The sequence below is a fragment of the Naegleria lovaniensis genome (genome assembly GCF_003324165.1).
Source record: "Naegleria lovaniensis strain ATCC 30569 chromosome Unknown tig073, whole genome shotgun sequence".
NCBI classification, from domain to species: domain Eukaryota; phylum Heterolobosea; class Eutetramitea; order Acrasida; family Naegleriidae; genus Naegleria; species Naegleria lovaniensis.
Genome location: NW_025407892.1, coordinates 44981 through 62571, shown reverse-complemented (window position 1 = coordinate 62571; position 17591 = coordinate 44981). Strand labels below are relative to the sequence as shown.

The 17591-nt window shown below is 36.3% G+C and overlaps 8 protein-coding genes across 8 annotated transcripts; 4 read left to right on the top strand and 4 right to left on the bottom strand.

Annotated features, from left to right (window-relative positions):
- Positions 1–2971: 2971 nt before the first annotated feature.
- On the bottom strand, positions 2972–4627 carry C9374_013657 (uncharacterized protein; the record flags this gene model as incomplete). The annotated part of the gene is made up of 1 exon (XM_044689557.1): positions 2972–4627. One exon carries the CDS (start codon positions 4625–4627, stop codon positions 2972–2974), a length of 1656 nt encoding a protein of 551 aa, XP_044541877.1.
- Positions 4628–5141: 514 nt separating this feature from the next.
- C9374_013656 (uncharacterized protein) lies at positions 5142–5678 on the bottom strand (the record flags this gene model as incomplete). The annotated part of the gene is made up of 1 exon (XM_044689556.1): positions 5142–5678. The coding sequence occupies one exon, from the start codon at positions 5676–5678 to the stop codon at positions 5142–5144; it is 537 nt and encodes a 178-aa protein (XP_044541876.1).
- Positions 5679–7236: 1558 nt separating this feature from the next.
- C9374_013655 (uncharacterized protein) lies at positions 7237–8437 on the top strand (the record flags this gene model as incomplete). The annotated part of the gene is made up of 2 exons (XM_044689555.1): positions 7237–7664; positions 7765–8437. 2 exons carry the CDS (start codon positions 7237–7239, stop codon positions 8435–8437), a joined length of 1101 nt encoding a protein of 366 aa, XP_044541875.1.
- An 857-nt stretch (positions 8438–9294) lies between these two features.
- Positions 9295–10176, top strand: C9374_013654 (uncharacterized protein; the record flags this gene model as incomplete). Its single annotated transcript, XM_044689554.1, has 1 exon — positions 9295–10176. The coding sequence occupies one exon, from the start codon at positions 9295–9297 to the stop codon at positions 10174–10176; it is 882 nt and encodes a 293-aa protein (XP_044541874.1).
- Positions 10177–10196: 20 nt separating this feature from the next.
- C9374_013653 (uncharacterized protein) lies at positions 10197–11417 on the bottom strand (the record flags this gene model as incomplete). Its single annotated transcript, XM_044689553.1, has 2 exons — positions 10197–11139; positions 11188–11417. The coding sequence occupies 2 exons, from the start codon at positions 11415–11417 to the stop codon at positions 10197–10199; spliced, it is 1173 nt and encodes a 390-aa protein (XP_044541873.1).
- Positions 11418–11825: 408 nt separating this feature from the next.
- On the bottom strand, positions 11826–13313 carry C9374_013652 (uncharacterized protein; the record flags this gene model as incomplete). The annotated part of the gene is made up of 1 exon (XM_044689552.1): positions 11826–13313. The coding sequence occupies one exon, from the start codon at positions 13311–13313 to the stop codon at positions 11826–11828; it is 1488 nt and encodes a 495-aa protein (XP_044541872.1).
- A 449-nt stretch (positions 13314–13762) lies between these two features.
- On the top strand, positions 13763–15678 carry C9374_013651 (uncharacterized protein; the record flags this gene model as incomplete). The annotated part of the gene is made up of 4 exons (XM_044689551.1): positions 13763–14367; positions 14463–14473; positions 14527–15348; positions 15479–15678. 4 exons carry the CDS (start codon positions 13763–13765, stop codon positions 15676–15678), a joined length of 1638 nt encoding a protein of 545 aa, XP_044541871.1.
- A 507-nt stretch (positions 15679–16185) lies between these two features.
- C9374_013650 (uncharacterized protein) lies at positions 16186–17577 on the top strand (the record flags this gene model as incomplete). Its single annotated transcript, XM_044689550.1, has 1 exon — positions 16186–17577. The coding sequence occupies one exon, from the start codon at positions 16186–16188 to the stop codon at positions 17575–17577; it is 1392 nt and encodes a 463-aa protein (XP_044541870.1).
- Positions 17578–17591: the final 14 nt, after the last annotated feature.

Sequence of the window (17591 nt, the reverse complement as noted above, 5' to 3'; positions counted from 1 at the left end):
AACCCAAACCCAACCCAAACCCAAACCCAAACCCAAACCCAAACCCAAACCCAAACCCAAACCCAAACCCAAACCCAAACCCAAACCCAAACCCAAACCCAAACCCAAACCCAAACCCAAACCCAAACCCAAACCCAAACCCAAACCCAAACCCAAACCCAAACCCAAACCCAAACCCAAACCCAAACCCAAACCCAAACCCAAACCCAAACCAAACCCAAACCCAACCAACCCAAACCCAAACCCAAACCCAAACCCAAACCCAAACCCAAACCCAAACCCAAACCCAAACCCAAACCCAAACCCAACCCAAACCCAAACCCAAACCCAAACCCAAACCCAAACCCAAACCCAAACCCAAACCAAACCCAAACCCAAACCCAAACCCAAACCCAAACCCAAACCCAAACCCAAACCCAAACCCAAACCCAAACCCAAACCCAAACCCAAACCCAAACCCAAACCCAAACCCAAACCCAAACCCAAACCCAGACATGAACAAGAGAGGAGAGTTGTACCCTTCCTCAAGAAATGATGTTTTCCGAGAAAAGCGAAGTGCTCCTATTCAATGAAACAATCATGTCAATGAATAAAACTGATGATTTGTTGTTTGAATGATCAGAACAACCATCCATATCAATTTCATGAAGTTATGTGAAGTACTTGTCTCGATCGTACTTTTCAGCGCTACCATAGAGCCACCATCACACTTCACTTGAATACCATTCACGAAATGACCATCACTTTGAACTGAATCAACGATCAATTCTATGGTTTCTGATCACTGTAACAACATTCCGATCATCAGATTCATTCCATGATCATCATATCCAACGGGAGCAGTTCACTACAATTCTAACCGCTACTATTTGATAATTATCATTTCCATGTGTATTCATACACACAAAATATTCCTGATGAATGTTGATCATGATGTACACATTTGATGTGATCAATATAAATATGACATGATGATGAATGGAAACAAGACCCGATCTTGATGATGATCACCTCAAAAATGCAGGGAAGTTTGGCTTCATTTTTTTTTAATTTTTTTTTGAAAAATTTTCATGTCATTTTTGAACTCGATGAAACTCCTTCAAACTTGATTTTCTCGAAAACTACCCTAAACCTGATCGAATGCTCTATCATGACCCCCATTATTTTCGTGAGATCTACAAAAAAGATTTTGCTTAAACTCTATCGACATTTTGACACCTGTCACCATTTGTTGAACTATTCAACCAACTTAGCTCACTATCCAATGATGTCGCTAGTACGAATGTACTACTGACGGCCATCACAATATAATTTATTGCAATAGAGATGTAATGATATCAAACAGAAACATTGATTGACATTGTCTCTTCGAGCCGATATCAATTTAATTTATTCAAATAGTCACACCAGAGACTGATATTGACATGAAAGCTAAAAATATTTTTAAAAAATTTTTAAAAGTCAAAAATATTCATGAATCTTTAAAACTTTAGGAAGGTCTATCTCCTTAAATCCGAGAAATAAGATGCTAGTCCTTGAACCATCTCAAAATCCCTAATAAAAATCTACAACTAAGGTTTTATTACTATCACAACTTTAAGGTCTATAATCTCAATAACTACTTCACAGAATTGAAATATTTAATGATCAATAGTCACCACTGAATGCAAATATCTCATGTCCCAACGATGGTGGTTTTCTGACCACTCTATCACCGATGAAGAAAAACGCCTGTAGTTTAAGAGTTCATATCTCAAGAACCACAACGAGTTAGAGCAAGTGAATACCATCAAAAGATAGATAAACTCAAACGACTAGGGGGTCTCTTTTGAAGAAATAGTGTGATTATGTCTGGTTATTGAGAAAATCGCCGAATGCCTCTTTCCAAACCCTGCATACTCGAGCTTCGTCTCTCATTGCTTTGCTTAGTGACTTCCCACCCATCGCACTCCCACCCTTATCATGCTTTCTTATGCTTTTCAAGTTCCTTTTTCGCTGATCCTTAATGTTCTTGTGGTAAGGAAGGACATTATGACAGTGCGGGACTGCCTTGTTCGAATCTTTTCGACAAGTAGTTGAATATTTATTTTTATAACCTTAATTTATTGTATTATTAATTTTACATTAATGTGACATTGTCACCACCTTTGACACCTGGTTTATTTATGATAATATGAATTGATCACAATCCATCTCTTCTTCATCACTTCCTCCTTACTTCCTTGCGTTTCTCTGGTTTTCTCCTTTTTTTCCGCTGAGCGGTTTTTGGAGTTTTTTACCTTCTACACCCCTTTTCAAATGCTCGGGACTCTGCTCAATAAAGTCTAATGACAAATTATGCAGAAAATCCCTCAAACACCAATCCTTTTCAAAGGATGGTTGTTTGGCGAGTTACAAACCCATTAGTTTTCCTCCAATTAATTCCAAACTCTTGTTGTTTACATTATCGAAACATCATAGTTTCCTCAACAGAGATGTGGATTACGTTCTAAATGTCAGACTCTATCAATACGTGAAAACAGTAATCCTTAAATCGTAATGGTTACTTTGTTATAACAACTCTCGGACTGGTGAGAAGTATTAAAGTGTAATTCAATAACTACTTAGTAGCTACTAAAAATTCAACTCTCTCTATATTCTATGGACTAAAACCTAATATCTGTCCAAGAAATGGCATCATTATTTTACATATTTTGGTCGAGAGGCACATTTGACGTGATCTGACCGGGAAAGCTCATTTTGATCCTTAATATCTCAACAACTACTTCACAAATATTAAAATTTTCAAAACGTACATCTAGATATCATAAATACCTATTTGTTGATATAGTATGTAACCTAGAAATCAAAGATCATCATGAAAAAAGCCTCTGGAGAGAAACATGCACTTCCAAAGGTAAAACGCCCCGCTAAACCTGTAGGCATTTTTAATTCCAAACTCTTGTTGTTTATATTATCGAAACATGTGTTTTTACTTAAATGAAACTTGAATATTGAACTGTTTTTGTAATTTCAATGATTGAGTTAAATATTTGTCTTTCTTTTCTTTGGTCTTTGAAGGTAATATTAGTTGAGAAATGGAATGCTTGTTGGTTGTTAGTAGATGATGTATGAATTCGAAATCAACATAACGACTTAGAGTGCCTCCCCATTCAGAAAGATCCAAAGTAACTATTCTGGAATTCCGTAAAATTTTCTCAATATCAAAACGAGTGGGATGACTGGATTTAAAAAATGTCAATTTTGGTACGTTAATACAATCCTCGGTCGAATTAGTTTCTCTAGAACTTGGAGAAAATTCAAAATTTTCCAGTGAAATTAATGACCCGCAGAAAAAAGTATCGAAAGCGGATCCTAAGAGTCTAGGGTAACAAAGAACTAAGGTTTTCAGTTGAGTCATATGCGCTAAGCTGGAATATCCATTGTCAACAAAACTGCAACAAATGATGCTTAGTTCCTTGATATTAGAGGAACTGATGGCAGCACAATCTAAATCTCGTAATAAACAGTGGGATAAATCTAATACTTGAAGCATTGACTGAAATCTAAAATTGAGTAATGGCGACTGAATCAGAGACGGATCCTTTTCTATGTCTACCATATTAATTCTAATCAGTCGTACATTGGTATTTGCAGTTAAAATAGGCATCAAGCGAGATGGTATTTGTAAGGAAATTTCAGTTAAATATTTTAGCCCACTCATCAACAAAAGAAATACATCATCACTTATCCGTGTAGCACCACTACGAGCATATGAATGCAATTTAACAATACTTAATTTAGGATTTTTCAATAAAGATAAAGCTATTTTTTCTGATAGTGTTATGTGGGCGTTTACATAGAGCTCTTTAAGATCAAGCTGACTTTCTAAAATGTTTATAATAATAGCATCATCTATAAAAACGGTCGTAAAGCTAAACTTTTCTAAATGTGGAAAGTTGTTTCTATCTATTTTGGATATGTGTTGTATAGAGCAATGCTTAAATGCAATAGATTTTAGAGTTTTAAAATTACTACTCATTAAAAAAATATTGGCACAATCAGTATCCAATTGATCGTCTCTGAAATATAAACTTTCTAAACATTTAAACTTCAACTTTAAAAATGATTCCATCAATTTCCAATTAAAACCGACATGCTTAAAAGACAAATGCTTAATGTTGTTGAACACATTTCCTATTTTGTTAATAGTAATGGCATTAATTGAAACACTTTCAAAAACAAGATTGGAAATTGTGGATGTGATATCAGAGAATGTTAATTGGGAATGTTTAAACACTAGCGTATCAACTTTGTTGGATGCTAAAAGGATCGCCATTTGATTTTTGGAAACAGATACTTTTGTGAAGGACAATTCGGTGAACAGTTTGTGGAAGGAAACTTTTTTAAAATTGAGTTGTCTCATCGCCAAGCAATCTGTATCTGTATTCTTAAGGTTAGAATCAAATGCTTTAGTTACCTCTGTTGATTGTATGAAATCACGGATGTAACTACAAACGCCAGCAAAAGATAGAAAGGTTTTTTGATCAAGGAAAGAAATTATGAGCGAAAGCGCTCCACCAAAAGGATCAACCGCAACAACGTTTCTAGCCGGAGTGGGTTTCCGTTGAAAGAAGAAATTAAACATTTTTTTCGATGGCAAACGGACGCTGTTGACCGATAACTCCCATGTCAACCAACAAAAAAACACAAATCATCATACATACTAGTAACCTATGTCCAAATCAGAATTAAAGACGTACTTGAATATGGAATCATCGAACAATATTTAGTGATAGTACACACCATAGCAACAACATCTATCATGGTCGGAGACGGATTTAATCATTTCATTGAATGGGACTTGTTTGGCGTTGAAAACTTTGATGAGCGTTCTGAGTATTGCTTTCATTATTAACTCGTGCAACATTCCTTTCCAGCTTCCAATTTGACGCTCTTTAGCAACCTCCAACTTCATGAGTAGAGTATAAATTCTTTGTTCTTCGGAGGACCATTCAAACACCATTCCATCATCACTACCATCATCAACAAGTTTTGCTTGTCATGGAATATTGTGTGTATTTGAAAGATAGATTCTACAAGCTCTTGGAAAACTAATTGTACCATTGGAGAATTTTCTTTACCTGCTGCAGTAGCTCGTTCTAATCCGAGAATATGATAAGCATGAATATTTTCACTTCCTTCGTTTGCATATCTCCACAATGGACGAATAGAAATATTAATTCAGGAATTTGAACAATAAGAATATGAAAATAGAAAGCAAATTTTGAGGTTGGATATTTCTCAATCAACAATTTGCAAAGCCATTTACATAATATTTCTAATCTACTCTTAGCTTGCACATTTCCTTTGAGTGTATCTACTCCTTCAACATATTGGAACAAAATAACTCTTGTCAACAACCAAATCATGATTTCCATATAATCAAAAATTCCATCAAACACAGTTTCAAAATTGAATAAGATGACATTTGCTTGATTCCCATTTAAATATGGCAGTTGTGGAAGAAATTGATCTCCTTTGCATTCATCATCTTCTTCAGCCTCAGTATTTCTAAATTGAAATTGAGAGCAATGATATAACTTGCTAATTCTAGTCTCAATTATTTCCCATAATGAAGGCGAGTTAATACGAAGAAGCACTTGGGAAATCAAATTCGAAACAATTCTAAGTTTCATATGAAGGGCGCAAATAATGGTATGAATTGTCACTTTTTGATCAATGCAATATTTAAGAGTATGAGTTGTATGTTTTTCATCCAGAAACGTCTACGTTCTTTACAATACATGCAATAGAGACAAAAGCAACCATTTTCATTCAAATCAGAGACATGTCCAACCATTTTCAAATCATTAATTACAAATGGATCAGTGGGTAAGATAGTAGTGTTGTTCATTTCACAGTAAGCAATTCCGTTTCTGATCTCCAATGATTCCAATACGTTGATTAGACAGCAAAATATTTTTTTATAATTTTCCTTATTTTCATCATCATCATTGCAACACATGAAATATAGGAATGTCTTGACTGGGGTGCCAATGCATCATTGCTGTGGTGTTTAAAATTACAACCTACTCATTTTTCTTTCTGTTGGTAGAGTATATACTCAACACTCAACCTCACAAGAAAAAGTGACAAGTTTGGAAGATTTTCATCAACACTCTTCAAGTTTATTAGATATGGCTCGATAGCCGCTTTCTCAGTTATTGATTTACACCAAATAGAATTCATCACTTTGGACGTTACTACTGATTTATTCGGATCTGAAGGAGCGAAAAACATCTTTGGAATGCAAAGTCTCACATATTTGAATGCATCTTCTTGCAAGATTGGTCATGATGGCCTTAAATATTTTTCAAATGGAGAGCTTATTAATCTCAAGACATTAGACATACATAATATTGGTATTGATGAGAGTATTTTCAAACAATACAAGTGTTTATTAGCGAATTAATGGAGTTAAGATTCTTTCAAAAGGACAATTATGTACTCAAGTATTGATTATTGCCTTGCAGAATAAGCAACAATGCACTCCAATTTCCAAAATTCATCGTTCAGCAATGATGACAATGTTGAAGGAGAAGAGGATTGTGGAGCAAGAAAACGTATGTCAATGAAGACATTTCTGATGATGACAAATATGCCTCCCTTTCTTGGAACATTGTTGTCTCGCGTCTACTGGTTCATATCTCCGTTTCACATCTTTCGAAAACCGAAAACACTTCCATATTTTAAAAAAGCGGGTAATATGCTAAGTTACTAAGGATAAATAAGTAGTATCTCTCAATGATCAACTGTCTTTGGTTTTTCATATCCATACTTTTCCAACAGCAGGAACGACATGCAAATTCCAGTGTTCATACATAGAATATTGTGGTGGAAGAACAATGTTTTTTCAGAGAATATATCCCAATCATGACATAGTCAACATTGAGGTTAAACCTACCATTAGACATCCATGACATGTTCATACCTCTCTGTTTTACAATTTTCAAACAGAAAAGGAGTTTTCAGAAAGATATATCCCAAACTTTCAACGGTTGTTGTTTTAAACGAGATATCAAGACAAATCAGAAAAGATCTTTCTGCATTTATTCACTAATAGCTCTGTAATGCAATTCAAATCTTGTCAATGATGAAAGAGACAAAGATAAGGAGATGTTTTTCGAAATCAAATCAATCTTGTAGCAACCGCAACTGAACCAAAAAAACTAAAGAATTTCAATTCAAGGCCCAATGACTGAGTCATATAATTTCCTTCCCATTACTCTATTCCAAACCATCAACGCCACTCAAGGTAAAATTTCCGAAGCCCCTGAAAACATTAGCTCTCTCAGTAATTCTGCGTTCTATGTCATTGTATTGAGCATCTTGTTGGGAGTGCTTATTGGTTATGCCATCAAATTACGAGATGAAATGAAAAGAAAGCAAAAGATTCTCTTTTTACTAACTGGATTATTGGTTGGAGTGGATATTGTTGCTTTGTGTTTCCGAATTGTGTACAATGGAACATCTCTCTATATGAATGGAAGGAAATGGATTGTGCTTCCCAATTTGCTCGATTTTCGAATTGTGTTATGGGTATTTGCAGTACTGGAAAATGCCTTTTCTTTTGCTACCATAATGACCATTACGATCATCATTGGATTTCTTCAAGATATGTTGTAAGTAGATTGTACTTTGGATAAAATTCGAAAGGTGACTCATTTATTATGTCCGCCAAATTACTCTTGTCTTGCAAACATTGTTGACAACCTCTTACAGCTTGACAACAGCTGCAGCAGCTAGAGCCATATCAAGGAAAGTATATCCCTACATTAAGTGGTCACTCTTCACCGTAAACATGGTCACGGGTGGTACTTTGGGGCTAGTGATTGTTCTTAATGCCATTTTGAACTTGTTGGTGAAAATGACACTTCTTAACAAAGCCCTAGCAGTCCCGTTTCAAATCGTGCTTTTATGCTTCTACTTTATTGCCAATGTCATTAATTTAGTGACTTTCACGGTTGTCAGTACTCGACTGCTTCATGTTGTCAACAAAACAAGTTCTCATGTATCCACAACAAAGGAGAAAGTTCCATTCATGAATCGCCCGTTCACCAAAATAGTTGGATTAATGTCTGGAATGATTTTGAGCGCCTTTTTACAGATAGTAGCAGCTATTATTGGTTTTTTAACAAGTACCTTTGCAAGTCATTTGCATATGTTGGATTACTTTTTGCATTCTTTGGGAATTGTCATTTTTAGTGTTTTTGTATTGTTATTGTACAGCCCATTGTGGAATGAAAAGTGTGAAAAAGAGGCTGAGGATCATGTGAGAAAAACAGGAACAAAAAAGGGCCCTATTCAACATCAAGACAAGAAGGAGCCAGGCACCTTCAATATTCAATCCATGAATAACTCTGAAAAGCAAGAGGAAGTATCCACAAAAGTGTAATCTGTAGGAGGAAATTGTGAAAGGTGTAAATATTAAAGATTAAAAGTTTCTGTATGGTACTATGGCAACGCAAAGAAAACATACATCTCCAATATGGTGCATAACTCAAGGTACAGCTTGAATGAATTATGGTAAACACCTCCTTCTTGTTTAGATTATTCTGTTGCTTGTTCATCAACAAAGAATGGCCTTCGAGATTTGTTTACTACTGGAATCAACAGGTATGCTGTTTCTTGAAGCAGCTGCTTTAGAGGAGGAGCTCGGAATGTTATTCATTCGTGATGATGTTGAAGGGTTCATGATGCATGACGACAGCAAGATTCTTGATGATGTTACCTGAGGTTCGAAAAAGCGAGAGTTTGCTAGAACCCAGAGGTTATTGTGTTGTTTTTTTTGTGGGTGTGGGGTCCTACAACTGGGAGGTGTCATTGTTTCAGAAGAAGATTTGATGTCAATATGAAGAAGCCTTGATCAAGTCAAAAGACCTCAAAACAACATTCAATTCTAAAATTTAAAAAATGCATTCTGAAACTGCTCGTGTGGTTTTATAATCAGGTTTGAATCAAGCCGCGGAATACCACTGCCAACAACAAAAAATTATGTTAAAATCTAGCCAGGGGATTTACAACCGGAGTAATAGTGTTGTTCAATATGACGATGATGATCCTGTAAAATTAATTTTAAAAAATTGTGTTGGATCATCACCCGAAATATACATACGTGATGATGACCGTTATGGATATATCTTGTTTGAAAAATTAAAGACCAAGATGAGGAGTAAATGGAAAAAAGGGTTCGCAGTACACAGTTGTAGATTGAGAGCAATATTGGGAAAACATGATGACCATCATACAACAATGACCAATATTGAATTAGTTAACGCTCCTTTATCCCAGCCCTTTGATGTAAAAATTTCGTACAATCACGAGTACATAATTTGCACTGATTGCGGAGATCCCGGCAGAATACTATTTTTCGACCTGAACTCTAAGCAATTCCAGTTTTCAATACCCACCCCATCTTATGGTCCCATGTTTTTATGTATTGAAGAAGGCTATAGAAACGCATTTTCAGATGCTTTGTTCTTTGACTGCAAAGGAGATAAAAGTCTCCACAAGTATGATTTACAAAGTTTTGTGTTCAATAAGCAACGTGATCAAGAGTATAGCGACTGTGATGAAGAGTCACCACTCCAAGGGAAAATTTGGACTTCTGTTTGTGTTCAAGGAGCTACTGGAATATCAATAATGCAATCTCAATCAAAACTGTTCGTCGGATGCTTCGATAGAACAGTCAAGATATTGGACTCAAACACTGGAACATTGATTGATGTGGTAGCGTTGATGAATACATTACCGTTAGGGATTAATTTTTTTGAAATGGGCAAAAATCATTATCTAATCGTTGGAGGATGGAAGAAAATTGAATTTTTTGTTAAACAAGTTGATGTGTGCCAGGAAACATGGAGTTGCTTGCAAAATAATGCTGGCCTGATCCATTCATCTGGTTCTAATACATACGGCACCGTATTTGATCCTATTTCTCGCTGCCTAATTGTTCCAACACAAGACACAGTCCTTTGTTATCGTCTATTTGAAAGTACACATCTGGAGTGGACATTGATTAACAAGGTTGATGTTCACAATTTTGCACGTCCTCAAGGCTTATGTTTAAACGATCGTAGTGGAGAATTATTGGTATGTGAACGAGGTGCTAACAGAATACGGATTTATCAGTAAAGGTTTCGTTATTGCAAACTTTAAAAACCTAACAAGCTCACCATTACACAGAGCAGTAATGTAAACACACACCACCAAAACGGAGTGGCAACGTTTGCCTGACTCACTCTCGCATATGTGACATTTGTGAAATTGAAAGCATAAACCCAGTCCAAAACAGTGTATTCCTTAGCAGTAGAGTTCTCAATTTGACCTCCAAAAACATACATAACCTCGCCGAAAATTTCTCCTGTTTGTCTAAATCGTACTGTTGGCAAAGAAACAAAATCACTCCATGACGAAGTACGCAAGTCAAACTTCTCAACATCAGCAACGGGAACAGAAAAGTTGCATGATTTATCCTTCGTCTCTCCACCTAGGACAAATAAATTTGCGTCAATCATGATTGCAGCACCATCTCCTCTAGCATGAGCCAAGGGTTTTTGGGTGGTCCACTTATTTTGTGAAGGGTCATACATTTCAACAATTCCAGTTGGATTGCAAAAATCGCCTTCTAAAAATCCTCCAATGACGTATCCCCTATTATTATACGTCAGAGTCATGGAATCTCCTCTCTTAGTATTAATATTTGATACCAATCCCCTTTGGAATGTTCCTTCATTATTGGTATTCCTAGTTTTCAAAATTAACACTTCATTTGAAGCGCTGTAATTAGCAAAGTATCCACCTGGAAGGTAAATATTATCAAGTCCAGTGGCAGTGTCTTTCAACACAAACGCAATTGAATCTGAGCAACATTCGGAAGTTAAGGAAGCATTTGGATGAGTTGTCCATTTGGACGTGACAGTATCAAAGATGTCCACAGGTTGAATGATATTATCCTGCAAATCTCTGCCACCAATGACGAACATGTATCGCTGAGCAACAGCAACAGTTGTGTGTCTGTATCGTGCTCTGGGCATCACTGGTCCAGAGGAAAATGTATTAGTTGTAGGGTTGTAAATTTCCATCGTATTGGTAATGCTGTAACAATGTTAAATAGTCTCACAAATCTCATATATGAACACATACCTTGGACATGAAGAATCCTTAGCAATGGATTGAGAGCTAACACAGCCTCCCGTTAAATAAATTAAATTTCCAATCGTTTGAGCAGATAAATCACTACGTTTTGTTATCATGTTAGCTTTTCGTTCCCAATTCTTCTTGTCAGCTTGAGCAATGACCATTGTACCACTAGTGGTGACCACTATCAACAGTATGAGTGCAATGACTCTTGTGAGAGGAGAAGGCGACAACATTGTTTTTTTTCAACACAACGACTCTTGTGCAAGAGTTTTTCTCCATTATTAATTTTCCACCATATCAACGACTCCTTGAAATGACCAATTCAATCAACAACTATATTATTCCCCATTAATTTTGAAATTGCCCTTTGAATTTGAGTCTTGAAATTTCCATCATCATGGTCTGACCAAAGCTTCATCTCATTACGATAATAAAAATCATCATTACGTCCACTCATTCGGATCGGATGTACGGATAAAATCCCAATAATTTGATGGTTGTAAACCGAACAAAAACAACGATTATTATTAAACGTTTGCGGGGTGGCCACTCTTCGCACCTCTCTCATCGTCATCATCAACCGGAGTGGATGATTCATTTTTTCCTCATGATCTTTTCTGCTTGCATTGATGATGAGCTTTTCAATCTAGTTCTGTAAATTCTGTTAATACCATTCGATATCGTTTTTTAAGTGCTTTCATGACTTGATTCAACATGAGTTTCAATGGCAACTTGTAATTACAATTAAAATACATGTCAGGTGCTGGTCGAAAATTGCATTGGGCTTGATTTCCATTCAGTTCCATCATGTCCAACATTTGAATATTCGGTAATGAAGAGAGCACAAGCTTACCATGAGAAGTGAAACAGTGAATTTCTCGACCTAATCGATGGCACGTAGGTGGGAGAAACACAGTCGTGTCTTCACGAAAGAAGAGAGAGTAGTAAGCTGCACTTCCTGGATCGGTAATGTAAACATCGACATTGGCAAAGTATTTGACTTGATCGGCAATGCTTGGAAATTTAGAGAAATCAATGATATCGAATTTCAATGTTCGTCGTTGTAGTGTCTTGTTTTTCTGCATTAATTGTTGAATGAATGGTTGTTTTGGTAATTCTAGTTGCAAGTAATTGAGAAACTCTTCAGAATTGTGAAAAGATTGTCCGTGCCGACCTTTCTTATCCTTTTGATGCAATGCAATGACAATATCTTTTTCCAATAAATATCTTTTAAATTGCTTCTTTTTCTGGGAAATGCTGTACGTCTGATCAAATGGAAATATTCTCAAGTTTCGATAAATAAATTCTCGCAATTTCATAAACAGGCCTTCTTTTCCGTATGGATGTAATACTAAATTACTAATAGTGTGACCCATATAAATATTTGAAAAACATGAATCAAGTGTCATGGACGAAATAGATTCAGTCATTCGAGGATTTTCAAGTGTTGACATGATTCTACATGGAGCATTCTCAATTCTCCAAATACCATCTCTACTACAGAGCTGTAACATTGGATTTTTAGTTATGAGTTGCATGGTCAGTAACGAATAATGTTCTGCTTTAGTGGAATCATAACCAAAAGCTCCTCTCCAATTTTCTCCAGACAAATCAAAGAGATCGTCTAAAAACAAGACATGATTTTCTCGTAATGTTTCCATTTCAACAAAAGGATGATTGAAATTCATCATTAATCCCATAATCATTGCCAAAGACTCTGCGAAAATATGACCTATATTTCCAGCAGCATATCGTTGCAGTGCGTATACTGGTTTTTCATAATAAGTAAAATTTGGAGAGAGTGCAATGGGATCATAATGATATTCTTCTTCAACTTGAGATTCACAAAAGTAATCTTGTTGACCACACTCACTCTCTTTTTTCTTGATTCTTGTCACAAATGCCATGGTGTGATTGTGAGGATGTGACTTTTCAAAAACCAAATCTCCATTTATGTGTCGAATGTAGAAATTTCCTCGATTTGAATCGATAGTGGATCCCTGTACAAATACAAATGGACGTGAATTTAGTTCATTCATGTCATGATGAAGAATTCTGTTATGGGATTGAAATAACACAAACTCTCCGCTCTGGGTGAGACATAAATTTTCGAGTTTACAACTGGCCATTTGGGTATGAAGAGGTGTGTATATGTTCGCGGCACCGTTAGGGACCAATACTTGTCGATCGATTGGGGAATATCTATTGCATTGATAATTTCCGAAATGAATTTTGTGTGAATTTTTTTGAGTGGTGTTTAAAGCACGAACAATGAATCGGTCAAGGTTCATTGATGAGTAGAGGAGCAGTGTCAAGAAGATAAAGCCAAGCACACTGACGGTTGACCTTCGTTGACAGTTCCGGCTCGTCGTGATTCGCTTCATTTTTTGGTGTTAACTCAATAACCTTTGACAACCGTAATTATTGCGAAATCTGTTCCTCTGATTGTCTTGCTATTTAATCACAAATTATGACCGGTATCATTGAAATTATTTACAAAATCTCTTCTGAGAGGTGTTTGAGTTTTCTTAATCTTGTAAAGAATTGTTAACTCCGAAAAAATCTGTCAACAAAAAAAATGGTGCAACATCGAACTTGTTCATTTTTCGGCATCATTGTGATGAATTTATTTTTCATCATGATGATGACAGGAATAGCTCATCATGAATTGGCATTGGCACAACCATCATCAGCATTTAATTCTGTTCAAGCTTTTATGAGAAGAATGAGAGATCCTGCAGCCTATTCATCATCGCGAACATCGGAAAAGGTTAGATCATCTTCTCTGCCTCCATATATTACCAAATTCTTCCAACAAAAATTAGATCATTTTGATTTTACCAATGATAAAACCTTCCCACAACGATATTTGATTTGTGATCAATTTGTTGGAAGTGGAGGAATCAAGCCTAATACTCCCGTATTTCTCTACACTGGAAATGAAGGAGATATTGTTAACTTTTATGAAAATACTGGTCTAATGTTTGATATCGCACCACAATTTAGAGCATTGATCATATTTATTGAGCACCGTTATTATGGTGTCAGCAATCCTTTTGGACCCGTGGATTCATTCAAACCTGATAAAATTAAATGGTTGACTAGCGAGCAAGCACTTGCGGATTATGCCTATTTCATTACTGAAACATTTGGATTGGATGAAAAGAGAACAAATCCTGTCATGTAAGTAGTATCATAAGTACTACCATTTATTTTTGTGCTTAAACCCACGTGTGTGTTTAACATATCATCATTCACAACCCAACATGAACGCATAGTGCATTTGGTGGTAAGTTCATATACTTTTTAAAATTTCTTTGATGAAATGACTCTTCAAAATAGGATCCTATGGTGGAATGTTAGCTTCTTGGATTCGCTTTAAATATCCACACATTGTCGATGGAGCAATAGCAGCAAGTGCTCCTATTTTCCAATTTACTGGTCTCACTCCTCCCAATGTTTACAATCAAATCTGTACTCAAGATTTCAATAAGGCCAGTAATTTAGCTGTCTACCGCGAGACTTGTGACTCTGTCATCAAAACAGCCTTCAATGCCTTGCAAAAGATATCTCAAGATAATACTCCAACCATGTTGCAAAAGCTTACCATGCAATTTAAGGTCTGTTCTCCAGGTATTAGAACTTCTAATGATGTCAATCAATTGATTGGATGGTTGAATCAAGCATATCAAACTTTACCAATGGTTGATTATCCTTATCCAAACAGCTTCTTACAACCTTTACCAGGTTTCCCAATCAATGAAATTTGTAATCGTATTGCTACGTTGATGAGCAAGGAATCTGTCATTACAACTGATAGCTACCTTAAAGCTATTCTTGAAGGTGCCTCAGTTTACTACAATTACAGTGGAAGTGCTGGCTTTTGTAATAATTTAACTCAACCAGATAGTCCATCACTTGGAGACAATGCATGGGAATATCAAACATGTACTGAAATGGTTATGCCAATTGGTCAATACCCTGCAACTGATATGTTCATCTCTTCACCATGGAATCTTGATGCATTTATTGCATACTGCCAACAAAAGTGGCAGACAACTCCAAGAACCAATTGGATACTTACAAATTATGGTGGTAAACGAGCAGTCCTAGATGCAACTAATATTGTATTTTCCAACGGAGATTTAGATCCTTGGCATGGAGGTATGTTATTGAATATTTATTGTGGATGACAATCACACAAAAATTGGCAATATTGATGGTATTGAAATGGTTTTTATCATTGATTTCTTACCTATTTGCTTTTTAAAATATGGTTGAAACATCACAACAGGAGGTGTACTAGCACCAACTAAAACAAATAGCAAAGTTAAATTAGTGTACATTGAAAAAGGAGCTCACCACTTGGATTTAAGAAGCTCCAATCCTTTGGATCCTCAAAGTGTTAAAATTGCCAGAGCCTTAGAAGTCAAGGAAATTGCCACATGGCTCAACGAGTTTGCACTCAAGAAAGGTTACGACATTAAGTATTAATTGACATGGTTGTATTAAACTGTCTCACACAATTTTTAATATTTTAAAATACCTGAATTTACAGTACTTACTCTACTCTACCCAAAGTGTTGCTTTCACAAGTAAGTTTCAACAAGAGAAGATTGAGTACAGATTGATTCATGTGTGAGAAATGTCAAGGATTCGTTGTATCGTCCTGCTTGTATCACATTCAATATTCCAATGAACAACATCAATTTTAGTAGAGTTCAAAACAATACCTGCTGTCACCTGCCATCATCCTTTTTCACACAATTAATCGTCAATTTTCGACTTGTAAATTCAATCATGTCACATTTAACTACCCGAATACAACCTTCATCATGAACCCGCCGTGTCTCTTCCTGCTTTACTGCACCCTCATACAACAAGTATTTACACTCATCTCCCATCATCACTCCAATCACTTCTATAAATTCTCGCCACTTGTACTACAACTTTCAAAACATCAACAGAAAAAAACAAAACAACAACAACTTTTTCTCAACAATGAAGTTGTCCAAATCTGTATTGCTTTATACACTTCTCGCATTGTTACTCAGTGCTGCAATTGTATTCGCTGCTGCTGACACTGAAGCAGTGAAAGGAGGAAAACCTACTGTCAACAGCAAGAAATCTCCAAAACCAACCGGAGTGAAAATCACCGTTCCAAAACCATTGAAGAAATGGAGAGTGTTCAAGAGTAGTTCTCTCACCAAGAATTTCAACAAGACTTCAAGAAAGATCAAGAAGGCAGTCAAGAAGGCATCTAAAAAGGCAAAGAAGGCCATCAAGAAGGCTCAACGAAAAGCAACCAAGAAGGCCAAAAAGATCTTGAAAAAGCTCACTTCTAAATACTTGAAATGGAAGAGACTCTCCAAGAGATTCATGACCAAGTATAAGAAGGCATATAAGAAGGCTCGTCGTTTCACTCGCAAGGTTGGAGGAATCATTGCCAAGAAGTACAGAAGAACAGCAAGAGCATTGAAGAGAAAGGCCAAGAAGTGTCAACGAAAGGCAAGAAAATTGAAGAAACAAGTCAAGAAGGCAAAGAAGGCAGTGAAGAAGGCTGCCAAGAAGGCCATCAAGAAGATTCAAAAGAAGGCTGCTCGTCGATTGGGTCTCAAGAAGAAGCAAGTGAAGAAACTCAACAAGGTTGTGAAAAAGTTGTTGGTATTGAAGAAGAAATTAGGCAAGCAATGGTCTTTGAAATCCATTCCAGACAAGATCAAACTTTTAGCTGGCAAGTTGAAGATTGTGCGAGGAAAGTGCTCTATCAAGAGAAAGATTCAAAAGAAGAAGCAACAAAAGAAGGCCAGAAAGACTGCCAAGAAGGTCAAGAAGGTTGGAAAGAAGTGCACCAAACAAGCTAAAAAGCAAGAAAAGAAGGCTAACAAGTCTGTCCGAAAAGCCAAGAACATTATCAAGAAGGCCAAGAAGTTGATCAAGAAGGGCAATAAGAAGATTGTCAAGAAGGTCATCAAGAAGGCAATTAAGACGGCCAAGAAGGCAATCAAGAGAGCCAAGAAAGCTGTGAAGAGTGCAAAGAAGGCAGTGAAGAAGGTCAAGCAAATTAAGAGAAAGGTTGAAAAGAAACTCGATCGAGAGGTCAAGAAGGTCAGAAAGGCCATTCGTCGCAACAAGAGAGTTCTCATCAAAAAGTGCCAAAAGAAGATTAAGAAATTCAGAAAGTTGTTGAAGAAGTTGAACAAGAAGGTCAAGAAGGCTGTGAAGAGACTCAAGAAGATTACCAAGAAGGCAAAGAAGACCATTAAGAAGGCAAAGAAGGTTAAGAAGCAAGCCAAGAAGGTCCTCAGAAAGGTTTCCAAGAAGAATAAGGGAAGCGTTATTGTTAGACTTATCAGAAGATTGAACAAGCTTCAAAAATGCAAGAAGAATTAATTTTGTGTGTTACA